General features: G+C 40.3%; 1 protein-coding gene across 1 annotated transcript in view; it reads left to right on the top strand.

The window, feature by feature from the left end:
• The window catches only part of DNAH9 (dynein, axonemal, heavy chain 9), a 273,404-nt gene that overhangs the window by 203,463 nt on the left and 55,919 nt on the right, over window positions 1–14,022 (top strand). The window contains exons 51-55 of the mRNA XM_004684583.1: window positions 4,258–4,377; window positions 5,693–5,881; window positions 6,852–7,087; window positions 10,578–10,700; window positions 11,991–12,195. Of these exons, the coding sequence (XP_004684640.1) occupies window positions 4,258–4,377; window positions 5,693–5,881; window positions 6,852–7,087; window positions 10,578–10,700; window positions 11,991–12,195 (873 nt within the window). The remainder of the gene's footprint in view (window positions 1–4,257; window positions 4,378–5,692; window positions 5,882–6,851; window positions 7,088–10,577; window positions 10,701–11,990; window positions 12,196–14,022) is intronic.

Genomic DNA, 14,022 nt, shown 5'->3' with positions numbered 1-14,022 from the left:
ATGTCTAGGTCTTTAATCCACTTCGAGTTGATTTTTGTGACTGGAGTGAGGCAGTGATCTAGTTTCATTTTTTTGCATGTAGCTTCCCAGTTTCCAAGCAAATTTTTGTTGCAAATTTGGCATGATAAGAAAAAGTAAAATTGTGAAAAGTAAGACTGTGGCTATACTACATGTTTCTTGTATTGCAGGTTTATTGTCAAACTCAATGGCTAATGATGCTAGTTCAAAAATCCTTATAACTATGCACCATTTATAAAGAGAAGATACTTTTTGACAAAACTAATCTCTCACTAGGTTTGCTTTATAAATCCAGATGTGTTGGGGCCACTTTACTGAAAACAGGTAACAATCACCATAACCATGGCCCTCTTCAAAGAACATGGAGTGCAAAGCACTATAACGTTCCCATGACTGCTTCTATGGAGAAAAGATCTCCCAATAATTATCATATATTCTCCTGGAAAAAGTGCCACAAGAACTGCATTTTCAACAATTCTTTACTCAGTTATTTTAACTAAAGAAACATTTGGTGCACAGGGAATGTTTTCAAATGTTTACACCTCTTCAGTAGCCAACATTCTCATGATGGGCCCACTCAACCTGGGAAAGCATCTTAAAAATACTTGGCTACCTCAAAAAGGCACTTCATTTCTGCCAAAATATTTTTTTAATGTATTCTTGCTTTTGACAACCTCCTCTATATCCTTTGCTTATCCACATGCCTAACAACATCCCAAGAATTCAGACACTCCCCCACCTATAACAGAGGAGATGGATTAACACCCAGGCCTAATCTGGAGCTCCCCCCCACCCCCCCGCCCCAGGGCAAGGAAATTCTTTCCTATCTGCCTCTGAGGTTATTGCCAATCTCCAGTCACACTCACCTCTAAGTCTTACTTTTAGTATTTTAGGATAATTCCATATTCAAGCTAATAAGTGAAAGACACATATTTCAAAATAGATTATACAATTTGATTTCAATTTCATTATATATATAATTGAGATACATAAAAATGCGTACTAATTATAATCTCTGGGGGTATTTTGAATAGATTTATTTACTTATCTGCTTTTTCTCTTTTTTTCTGTAGTGAATGTATTAATAGATGATAGATTATAGTAGTAAATGTACAGTAGATAGAATTATAGAAAAACAAGTCATTCTCAATGAGCATATGGTCACTCCTAAGTAAAATATCTGATACCCCCTCCTTCCCAATATAGTAATGGCAACTATTTTTAGTTGACATGACTTTAATTTCTTATTCCATCACATAAAGGTGGCTTCCTCTGACCCCTCAGTTTTCAAGATTAAGTTGTTACCCTTTTCTCAGTTTGTAACTCTCAGCTTTTATCATTACTCATCACAATTCTTTTGCTTTTAATCACCATGACTGAAAATATCTATTCTGTTCTGAAATGAAAACTATATCCCAAGTTCTATCAATTGATTCCTAAAGTCAAAAAACATAAAATTTAATTTATGTCCTATGAACATGTCTACATATTTCATAGTATGTACACATGGTGCTCTGTAGTTATCCTTCCAGTTTTATACAGCCCACTCCCTCAACTTGAGCTTCCACCTTTCCATTATTTTTTCCCCTTCCATTAATTCCTTTAGCATATCTTTGATTGCTATTAAACTCTCCATCCAATTCAGTGTTCCATCAATTCCTCTTTTATACCTGAGACCTCTCACCCATATCTCCAACTCAGAGCTCGAATCAGTCTTGTAGAGTAAACACATTTCACTGTTTTTTCTTGGATTGATTCCAATGACTTCTGGACCCCATGCCTTCTCCTTTCTTAATTTCTTCTCTAGTTTTGGCTATGGCTCGTTCTTAAGTAACTTTCCTAGAAATGTTAAGAGGTAAATGTTCTAAGTAGTTCCAGCCTGGAAATGTCTTTCTTTTCAAACTGAACTGAAAATATTGCTGAGTGTTGAATTCTTAGTTGCTAATTTTCTCCCTGAGAGCTCTGAATGCTTTAGCCTGTTAGTTGGTGAGAAGCCTGGTGAACAGTAAGGCTCCCATTCCTTTGTCAATATACTGTTTCCACCTTTCTGGAAGTCTTTCCATTTTTCTTTATTCTTGATGTGCTTAAGTGCCTTTATTTTTTATTTGTAGGTTTTACTTTTGTTTTCTCCTTTTTTTTTTTTTTTTTTTTGCTTATTCAGTGTGTTTTGGTTGTGGAGCCTAATGGTTTTTCCTAGTTCTGCAAAATTATTTTGTATTTTTTCTTTGTAATCTCATTTTCTGAAACACATATTCTTTTAGATGTTGAATCTTCTAGTAGGTCCTATGTTTTCTCTCATTTTTTTCACTGGATGATTGCTTACATTCTCCAGGTTTCCTCAGAATCATCTTCTGATGCTTCCTTTGACTTTATTAGTTTTTTTTTTTTTTAAGATTTATTTATTTATTTGTACAGAACTGGGGTACAGGCCAGAGATGCGGAGGGTGAGAGGCTTCACCAGAGACAGAGTGGGGAGCAGAACAGGCAGATCGATGAAGTACACTGCTGAAGGGAGCAGCGGGCGGGTCAGGAGAGGTCTGCCGCGCCATGTGGTCACCTCCGGGGCAGGCGGGAATCGAACTCATGCGGAAGTGGCTTTAGCTTCCTAGTTCTGCGCTTTAACCCGCTGCGCCACCAGGGAGGGCCATTAGTTTTTAATAATAAGTCATTTGGACAAAAGGTTGTTCATTGTCTCTTTTATAGCCTCCTCTTCTTTTTTTATAGATGAAACATCTTGAATCTTTCTGAGAAACTAATTATGAAGAGTTTTATACATTGTCTTTATTTCTGTGACTGAAATGACTTTTTTCCTAGATCACTTTTTTCTTCTTGTTTACCTTAAACTTTCATTGAATGCCTTCTTGTCCTTTCATGTTTATAAGATGAAAGATGAAAAGCTGATTCTCACTCTGTAGACAAGCATAGAACTAGTTGACTGGCAGAATTTATTTTCAACCTGAAATCCATATTACATAAATTGTGTTGGATGCATCCAAAATCCCAGAAGGTGGTATTCTTTTCTGCCACTATTGAAGCCCTTGCCTGGTGTCATGCTACATGGGGGTACTGCAAACAGAACATGGGGATGGAGATAAGTGGTATATTGACTTATAATGAACCCTCTTATTTTCAGTATCCTTCCAAATCCCCAGTGTATATGGGGCTGTGTAGGACTGATCAGTTCCCCCTTTGGTGAACTGAGGCCTGTTCTACATTGCAGCTTCCTTTCCTGCTCAAGCAGTTTCTACTCTGCCAATATTGTCTTCCTTAAATCTAACAAATCCCTCATCCTTAATGGCCCTCAGCATTTGCTTAGTGTTATGGGCTTATGACTTTTAATTGCTTCATCGTCATTTTAGAAACATCTCTGGAAGAAGTAAATGAGTGTGGACAGCCTGCCATCATTAACTGGATGTTTCACCACCTGCTTTTCAGACTGTTTGGATGTATAAATATGACCATTCGTTTCTATCTCTTGTGACTTGGTAATAGTCAACAAAGCATCATGAACCCTGGTTATTGCATAGACATCAAATATTTAGAGGTCTCTGCCATGAATCCAAGTATAACTGTATACAAATATGCGTTTTGCCAGCAATAAAAGCTATATGTGTCGCTTTTTATTAAATTTAGGGAAAAATGAAAATATGTCTTTTTAAAATATGTTCCTGTACTTCAGGATAGTGGAAGAAGGTGAGGTTAAGTAAAAGTTACATTGTATTCCTAACACTTTAAAGCAAAGGGAAGATTTAGCTTGTGGACAGCCCAATCCCAAATCATAGACCTGTGACAGAAGACACAGTGTGTGTTCATCCAGCCCCCTTAGAATCCCTCTGATCATTTTCAGGCATCTCTAGTCTTAGCTGTGATTTTCCTTCTAGTAGCAGCAGCTATACCTTATTGGCAGGCTACTGGAACCTATATTTCCCAACATAAAGAGAAACAGAATATATACCACTCAGCCCCCTTCATGTCTGTCTCCCTTCCTAGCCCTTAATTAAGGACTAAGGCATGAAAGTAGGTTCAGGACAGCTCTCTCCCTTTGGGATTACTCGGGTGCTCCCTGGGATCACTCCTCAATTGCCTTCTTTTCCTTCCCTGCCCTACCTTCCCTAGTCCCCCACAACATCACTCAGGGAGTCCTCCTTAAAAATCACCAGCACATGGATACTGTCTTAGAAGCTCTGGAGGGAACTTGAACTGAATTTTCTGATATACCTTCTGTTCTTTCCTCAACAGCACCTGAATGAAAACCTGGCAAAACTCACAGCCAAGTTTGAGAAAGCAACGGCAGACAAACTCAAATGTCAGCAAGAAGCTGAAGTGACCGCAGGCACCATCTCCCTTGCAAATCGCTTGGTGAGTGTGAGCCTCAGCAGCCCAAGCTTTAATTATATTAGCAGAGCTTGTCAAGCTCTGCAGAGGTGCAAAATAGATGAGCACAGCTTAGCACAGCTTAGCACAGCTTTCACTTGGGGGGAAATATTAAAATGTGCCAAGATACAGGGATCATCCTAAGAAAAGTGTGAGTGCACAACCTAGTCTAGTAAAAGGAGTTTTCCACAGAGATGGCTGGGAGGATGGGGACACTGGATCTATCAGGCAGGCCATGAGAGACATTTGTGTCTCAGCCAGGGGGACAGTAAAGGATAAAGCTAGCATTTGACAGGCAAACTCCAAAGCACTTATCTATGTGATGTTTGATAATAAAGGCATGAGTAGGATTAGGACCTGAAGTTAAAGCAGAAAATAGTAAGACTGATGGCCAGGGAGCCTTTCTGCAAATGATCTTACTGTACTTGTGCGCATGCATGAATCTGTATGCCCATACAAATTGTGTAACAAACTACCCCAAAACTTAGTAATTTAATACAATAACCATTTCACTCTGTCTTAGGAGTTTGGTAGTTAGGAATTTGAGTTCTTCTATTCCATGTGGTGCTACCTGGGCCACCATGTTGTTCAACTGGTGCCTGGGTTGGTTTGGTGGATCTAAGACAACTTTCATTTACATGCATCTTGGCATCTTTCAAGAAAAAAACACCAAGGATAAGTCCTAACACAGAAGTTAGGTCCACCTTATACTTAACATATCTGCATATACAAGACAGATATCGTCTCTCTGGAGAATTGTGCCATTCAGACATGGGCCAAGCAGAGGCAAGACTCTTCTGCAGTCTTGCTACATTGTTCATACCCATGACTCAGGACTTCAAATCTGTATCTTAATTAATGTAACTATCTCCCCCACCGACTGAGAATTATTTATAGCACATAAAATTGACTTATTTTCATAGCCCAGCATTTTGGAGAGAAGAGGGGAGAGAAGTGCTGGTCAGGCATTGCACTCAATGCTTAATACCCACAGTCATATTTAATCCTCTCAACAGCCCTTTAAGGTGGGTGGCATGAGTTTCTACACCTGCTAAGGACATGGTCTGGAAGCCAGCATTCCAAACTGGTCATCATTCCACAGCCCACATAATGTTGACACACAACATAGCTTTATTTACTGCAATCAGAACAAATCCCTGCTGATCTAAAGTGCCACAGAAGTGAGTTGTGAGTTTTCCTGCTACTAAATATGTATAGTATGTTCTCCATGACAGACTCTGGCCCCACGTAGCCTGCAGGATGATGAATCTTCTCTTCTCTCTGGTCCTTGAAATGATAGGTGGGAGGACTTGCTTCTGAAAATGTGAGATGGGCAGAAGCTGTGCAGAACTTCAAACAACAGGAAAGGAAATTATGTGGAGACATTTTGCTTATCACAGCTTTCATCTCATACCTTGGCTTCTTTACAAAAAAATACCGGCAAAACCTCATGGAAGGGACCTGGAGACCCTACCTGAGCCAGCTGAAAGTAGGTACAGCCTGTATTTTTCCTGATTATCAGCCTGAGACTGACCAATGAACTCACATAAGAGAATAGTAACCTGAATCTTCTACCCCAGGTTTGCACACCTACTCCACTGCCACTTCAACAGCCCCCAGTGACTTCTGACTCCAAGAGTGAGACAAGGATTCCCATGCCCTCCCACATGCCATGCCATGCCCTCTGGAACCCATGAATTCAGTATCTGTCCTCTCAGTTGGGGATTTTATAGGGATCACCCAGCATTCTATATCCTGCTACTCTTCAAATTTATTAAACCTGAAAAGCACCATTCCAATCAGTCATCCTACTATTGAATCAAAGTTTATCATCACAGTGGGGGAAAGACCGGTTTCCACATTCTATGTGACATCTTGTGCCCAGGCCCAAAAGCTCCACAGTCTGAGCTCATGGCTCATAGACACCCTTATGCAAATCACATCATCTGTTCATGTTTTGGGTGCACCCATGAAGAGTTAGCTACTCGCATGCTTTTCAAGGTGGGCCTCTGTCAGCAAGGGGTGAAATAGAGGAGCAGAGAGTGGTTGGTATGGGTAGACATATGCAGGAGAAAGCACACTAAATGTGGGTCCTAGTTCACAGAGCCTGCAGGAGAAACAGACATGTGGTGAAGTGGCCTGGTTAACATGGGCCAAGGTGTATTGGAGACTGTTGGTTGAAATACCCAGAATTGATGAGTGAAATTTGATTTGAATAAGTACACTAAAGAAAAAAAGTTTATGCAGAGTTTCTGTCCTGGACGGAAAAGACTATCAGGAATTTAAGGAAACCTGCTTCTAGAAATAATAACACAGCCAAAAAGCACTCTAGAGAGGGATTTTGATCTTAGTTTCAGAAGAATTGTCATTTAGTAAGCCACTGTGTATTCCACCTCCCACTGAAAAATCATTCTTCCATTCTGAGTGTATGTGAGCTGACTTCATTATTCATTATTCAGGTTCCCATCCCCACCACCCCCACCCTGGATCCCCTGAGGATGTTGACGGATGATGCCGATGTGGCTGCCTGGCAGAACGAGGGCCTCCCTGCAGACCGCATGTCCATGGAGAATGCCACCATCCTCATCAACTGTGAACGCTGGCCACTCATGGTTGACCCTCAACTACAAGGCATCAAATGGATCAAGAACAAATATGGCGAAGACCTGAGGGTCACCCAGATTGGTCAAAAAGGGTAGGTGACTGAGCATAAAAGTGCCCATTTTTGCCAATTTTTCAGGAGTGGGAAATTCTTAAGAGCAGATTTGAGGCCCTAGTAAATTGTTTGTAACCTCTGGCCCCTTCATGAGTTTTATCCTCCCATTCTTGATGCTTGGTGTGGAGTCTTAGCTTTTTCTTTCTTATTAAAAATTATATGTATCAAAAAAAATTATATGTATCAACTTCTCAGCCCATTCATGAACCCTTACTCCTCCACCCCGGGGGTTCCATCCTCCCATCTCTCCTTGAATATTTCTGCCTTCCCAAATAATACATTCCATTGTGGGACAACTCTATATTTTATGAAATCTTCCTCACATCTAGCCAAAAACTGTCTTCTTAGTTCTCTTTTATCTCCTATTCTTTCTTCTTTCTTTTTCTTTTTTTTTTTTAAGATTTATTTATTTATACATACAGAACTGGTGTACAGGCCAGAGGCTCTGGGCAGTGAGAGTTTTCACCAGAGACAGAGTGGGGAGCAGAACAGGCAGATCTATGAAGTACACTGCTGAGGGGAGCAGCGGGCAGGTCAGGAGAGGTCTGCCATACCATGTGGTCACCTCTGGGGCAGGCGGGAATTGAACTCATGCGGAAGTGGCTTTAGCTTCTCAGTGCAGTGCTTTAACCCGCTGCGCCACCAGGGAGGGCCATTATCTCCTATTCTTATCTCTGCCCAAGGCCCACATTGCCTAAACTTTCTTTCTCCTGAGAAACAACTGAGCATTTGCCATGGATGTATGATATAGGCATATAGGTGATATACACATATATAATAATATGCTGCTGTGATTATTATAAAGCTGTCAGAGTGCTTTTTACTTGCCATGCAGCTTCGCAGGCATCCAGGTGAGGTTGCTGCTCTGGTCATATGTCCCAAACATGTGTCATCTAAATCTGGCCTTCTCTATAAACTTTGATTAAAATAGCCCTTTCTGGGCCCTCCTTGGTGGCGCAGGGGGTTAAAGCACAGCACTAAGAAGCTAAAGCCACTTCAGCATGAGTTCGATCCTCACCCTGAAGGTGATCCACATGGCGCGGCAGACCTCTCCTGACCCACCCGCTGCTCCCCTCAGCAGTGTACTGCTGTCGATCTGCCTGTTCTGCTCCCCACTCTGTCTCTGCTGAATCCTCTCACTGCTCCTGCACCTCTGGCCTGTACCCCAGATCTGTATGCATAAATAAATATGCATAAATAAATCTTTTGGAAAAAAAATAGCCCATTCTAAGTAACCGAGACTTAGTTTAGAGAGAACACTTTTTTACTAATAGCTATATTCCTGGTATACAAAAAAATGGGTGACATATATGATTAAACCAAACCAAACCACGAGGGCTTATGTCCGTTCATTATCTGTTGGGTGGTTTTCTAGGTTAGCTGTATATTATTTAAACGAAAATATTTTATTTTGCATGCTATATCTTAAGATTATTAAGAATAGTCATTTTTAATCATATGAATGGAAACATTATCAAATTATCACCTTTAAAGTTTGGGTGGGTGAGATTTCACATATTTTTTTTTTGTTAGTTGGTTTGATTTAGTCATATATGTCACCCATTCCTTCTATAGAACATGCTTAGAAAAGCATCTTTTTTTCAGACAGTTATATAAATATTCTCAGATTTTTTTAGTGTTCCTTTTGTGTTTTTTTATATTGAAACCTAACCCCTGAAATATATTTTTGGGCACTAATTTTAATTTTTCAAGTGGTTAACCTTTGTTCTAATACCATTTATTAAATTCTCCATTCTTTTCCAGTTAATTAGAGATGACATTGCACTCTATATTAAATCATTTTATTAAATAGTCTTTATTCTTTTCTATTTATATAACACTATTTCAGCCTTTAATTATTTCCTTTTGTGCTTGGTAGCATTTTTTGTGGTGATTTTCATTATAAAAGTAATTTATCATTTATCATCAGAATAAGAAAGGGGGATTACAAAAAAAGAAAAAGAAACTCCTATAATTCATTGTGCACAGAAAAAATACCACTAAGGTTTATCTATATGATACCCTTTGAGACTTCTTTCTATGTGTGTATTATTGAAGTTATATAAAATACTGTTGTGTTAACTAACATGAGACCCTTCTCTTTTTCTTCATCCATCTTCTTTTTTTAAAACCATCCTCTTTTTTTTTTTCTTTTAGGTCACTTTAAGATTTAGATAAAGATTTATTGTTACTTACTGTTTGAATTACATCAATCTTGTAAATCTACTTAAGGAAAATCAACCTTTTAATGTGTTTGTTAAAATCCACATAACCCTGAAATTTTTTTTAAGATTTATTTATTTATTCATATAGAACTGGGGTACAGGCCAGAGATGCGGAGGGTGAGAGGATTCACAGGGACAGAGTGGGGAGCAGAACAGGCAGATCGACGAAATACACTACTGAGGGGAGCAGCAGGCAGGTCAGGGGAGGTCTGCCACGCCATGTGGATCTCCTCCAGGGCAGGCGGGAATCGAACTCATGTGGAAGTGGCTTAGGCTTCTTAGTGCTCTGCTTTAACCTGCTGCGCCACCAGGGAGGGCCACCCTGAAAATTTTTTAATTATCTAGATATTGTTAATTGATTGTTTAGTAATTTAAGGTGTACTGATATGGTCTGGTACCCAGCCAAATAAAAATTGTTACAGAAGAGTAGTAAGTGGCATAAGGATGGCCATCCTGGTGGTACAGGGGTTAAAGTCTCAGTACATATCAAGCTGTTGACAGTCATCATGGCATGAGTTCAATTCCTGGAGAGGCAGCTATCCCACATGGCACAGAACACCTCTCCTCTCTCTCTGGATGCTCCCCCTTCATCAGTGTATTTCAGTAGGTCTGCCTGTTCTGCTCCCCATCCTGTCTCTGATGTCTCTTCTTACATACCCTTCCACCTCCGCATCCCAGTTCTTGTATGCATAAATAAATAAAATAAATTTTTAAAATTAATAAATGACACAAGGAAATTTTGCAATATATATAATTTAATAATATGTTTATTTTTGCATCATTTTGTGCCTTTTTGCATCTCAGTTATAAGCCCTATGGGCTTCCCATCACCAAATCACCCATGTGCCATCACCACAGAATTTTGCAATATATTTTATGTACACAAACCAGATTATAAAACAAATGTTCTACATAAATTCAATAATAAATAAAACTGTGAATAAATAATGAAATATAGTAAAAGTCTTCAAAAATATAATATAGCCAAACATGTACACTATTCACCAAAATGTGAATGACAATCAGAAGAACTAGAATGTCAATTTTTTTAATTACTTCTAAAAATGCATATAAGATCACAAAAATAACATTTCCGTAGGAAAAAAATGTGATCATCAGAATCATCCCAGGTAGCTGTGTTTCAAGGATTAACACTGCACTTCAGAGGTCACAGTTGTCTTGGTAAACTGCCTCTGTGTCCACCCCTTGCCACCAGCTCACTGTGTCCAACTTTCTTCCCTCAGTTACCTTCAAACCATAGAACATGCCCTAGAAGCAGGAGATGTGGTACTTATTGAAAACCTAGAAGAGTCCATTGACCCTGTTCTGGGCCCCCTGCTTGGGAGAGAAGTCGTTAAGAAAGGAAGGTGAGTGTGGCTATGTTGATAATCTTATGGAAATAGCTGATTTATGGTCCCCAGAGAAGTGTGAAGTCTTTTCTAGCTAGGGCATCTTCTCAGCTTTTGTCAAGCAAGTCTCTGTAGTATACACACACTTTCTTCTTCAGAAGGCCAATAATTTAGATGCTTTCATCTCCTAGAGAAAAGTTCCTGGAGTAGCATTGCTTCCATCAGTCAATATCCTCATTGACTTCCTTCTAAGTGGCCAAAAGTGCACTAATTCAGAGGAACTGAAATGGTTTGGAAAGCAAGCTGACTTTTAAGCATGAACATTTTATCCAAACCACACCTCTGAGTTCCAAGAACTCAGTTCTTTGTCAATTTGGTGAACTCCTGTTGCTTTGAGTGCTAGTAACTCAGGCTTTAGCAAGTAATTGACAGCAGGGAGGAAAAAACAGAGGATGAAGAAGGGCTATAGACACCTAGGAGAGAATGTAATAAATACCATGGAGAGTTGCTTGACTAAGGTCACTGCCCAGGTTGTAAGATGCATTTCATGTCCTTAGGAAGTGTTCATTTACTTAATTATCCATATTCATCCACTGGAGTCATTCTCTGTCATCATGAAATATAGTAAGCCCTATGGCCATCCGTTAGGGTACCTTAGGAAAAAATGAAGGTGCCCCTTCCTCCAAAAGCTTTACTGCCATCTGCTGGAAATGTGTGCTAATGTACCGATCTATATTGACTTAAAAAGTGAATGACTATCCCTGGGCCTCCCTGGTCATGCAAGTGTTAAAGTCTCAACACTATCAAGCTACCACCTGCCACTGCCACTGTGGCATAAGTTGGTTAGATCCAAGTCAAGGAGCTACATGCATGGTACAGCAGTCCTGTCCTGTCTTACCCGCTGCTCCCCTCAGTGTATTTCAGTAATCTGCCTGTTCTGCTCCCCACTCTGTCTCTGGTGAATCTTCTTACCCCCTGCACCTCTAACCTATACCCCAGTTTGTCTATGCATAAATAAATAAAAAGAAATATTAAAAAAAAAGGCAAGTGAACGACTATTCCTCCAGTTAGTTGTGCAGTGCAAATCCAGTCTGATGGTCATGCCAGAAAGTCTGTCACCCTCCACCTCTGTTCCCTCCATTTGGATAGATAACAGTTCCAGGCTTCATACCAGACAAACTTACAGGAAATCCACTTCTATATGGCACTATTGTTTGCTGTGATCTTGCAAAATAAATCTAAATTTCTGTCCCTGATATTGATCTGACAGAAAGATACTCCTTCTTCACAGAAGTCTTTATATTCCAGATTCATTAAAATTGGAGACAAAGAATGTGAATATAATCCAAAATTCCGGCTCATCCTTCACACCAAGCTGGCCAATCCTCACTACCAGCCTGAGCTGCAGGCTCAGGCCACCCTGATCAACTTCACTGTGACCAGGGATGGCCTGGAGGACCAGCTGCTGGCTGCTGTGGTCAGCATGGAGAGGCCAGATCTAGAGCAGCTAAAGGTATGCCGGGTACCCCCTAAGAGAGGAAGAAAGAAAATGCTCTGTCACTAGATCCAGTAGTGCTCCCAACCCAACCCTGGGAGAGTGTTGGGAGAGCACTGTGCTACAAGTGTTCTGCTAGGACTGGGAAGAGCACCAGTGTCACCTAGCCACTGATACAAGTTGGGGAGCAGCGTTTACAAGATGCTAAAGAGAAGACAGCTAGGAGAACAGACTCATCAAGTGCAGGGCCTTGGACATGCTGGGGCCAGCCCGTGAAGGCCGCTCACCACACATCTTCCCATGTCCATGTTGAGAACATGGAGTTCAATTGTGCAAGAACAATAGCAATGGTTTCAACAACAGTGGATAGTGTCTTAATCTGCCATCGCCAGATACCACAGACTAGGTGATTTAGACAGAAATTATTTTTACAGTTCTTCAAGCTAGAGTCCAGGTATTGATTTCTGGTGAGAAGTAGCTCCCTGGTTTGTAGGCAGTTATCATCTTGCCATGCCCTCATACTTCATCTGTGTGTATGTAGATAAAAGGAGAGTGTTTTAATGTCTTTGTTTTCAAGGGCACTGATTAAATTGGTTCAGAGCCCCACCATCTTGACTTCATTTAACTTTACCCACCTCCATATAGGCATGAGCTTCAAAAGGAGGAAGTCATCTTCAACATATGTATGATTTTGGAGGAAATAATTCAGGCCATAGAAGAGTATTTCCCTCTCTTTAGATCTGATTAGATTATAAAATATGGGCTTAAAGTTACAATGCTTGTGAGCTTCAGTTCAGGGTTTCTTGCTTCTCTCCTTCTGACAAGAATTCATTTATTGAACAGATACCTATTGAACACCAACAGGCAAGATTATAGATATTGAGGATTCAGCAGTAAACAAAAATCATTGACTTAACTTCATGAAGCTTACAATGTAGTGAACAAGCACAAAAAAATAAAAACCTGAGCTCTCCTGCCTGACTGTGACTGTGCAGGTGTTTCTCATTTTCCCCCTCCCCTAATAAAATGTAAAAAAGAAAAGAAAAAGATGAACAAAAATTTTTTTTAAAGTCAAGTAGTGGTGGGCTTTTCCTGGTGGCGCAACACATTAAAGCTCCACACTATGAAGCTCTCAGAAGCCACTGCAGCATGAGTTCAATCCCAGAGAGCTGACCCACATTGCGTGGCAGACCTCTTCTGACCCGCCCACTGCTCCCCTCAGCAGTGTGTTTCAGTACATCTGCCTGTTCTGTTCCCTGCTGTCTCTGGTGAATCCTCTCACCCACCACACCTCTACCCCAGTCCTGTAAGAATAAATAAATAAATCTTTTTAAAAAACAAAGTCAGGCAGTGGTGAGAATTTTGAAAAAATAAAGCAGGGTTTTGTCAGAGAGATTTAAATTGGGGAGATCAGAAAAAGTTTCAGGGTGGCATTTGAGCTAACTCAGGAATACTCATTAAGCCTCTGGGCACAGAACAATCCCATCAGAGAACAGCAAATCCTGGTTCATAAAGCTGGACTAAAGTATGTATTTTTGAGAAACAAAAGATAGGCCAGGGTGGCTAGGGGTTGAGCCCCCAAGACAATTATTCTTTCCATGAATCTAAAAGCAAGAATCCCAGGCTGTACTGTGCAAAGAAACACCAACTGCCTGCCTGACATTACATGCTCTCTGGCAATAAAGAATAGGTCCAGAGCTTTAGAATATGGGATCAGACAGGGAAGATAAGGTAAGAACTGCTTGGACACCCGCACTCCACTCCAGCCTTTAGGGTCATTTGTGGTGATCTTGTCTTAAGGTTATTGTGTAAGACATTTTAGACCTTTTATCAAATAAATAAATA

This window comes from Condylura cristata, unplaced genomic scaffold, assembly GCF_000260355.1.
Source record: "Condylura cristata isolate star-nosed mole 26May11 unplaced genomic scaffold, ConCri1.0 scaffold00017, whole genome shotgun sequence".
In the NCBI taxonomy this organism is placed as follows: Eukaryota; Metazoa; Chordata; class Mammalia; order Eulipotyphla; family Talpidae; genus Condylura; species Condylura cristata.
Note: the sequence above shows the minus strand (reverse complement) of the source record. Positions and strands in the feature narration are given on the sequence as shown.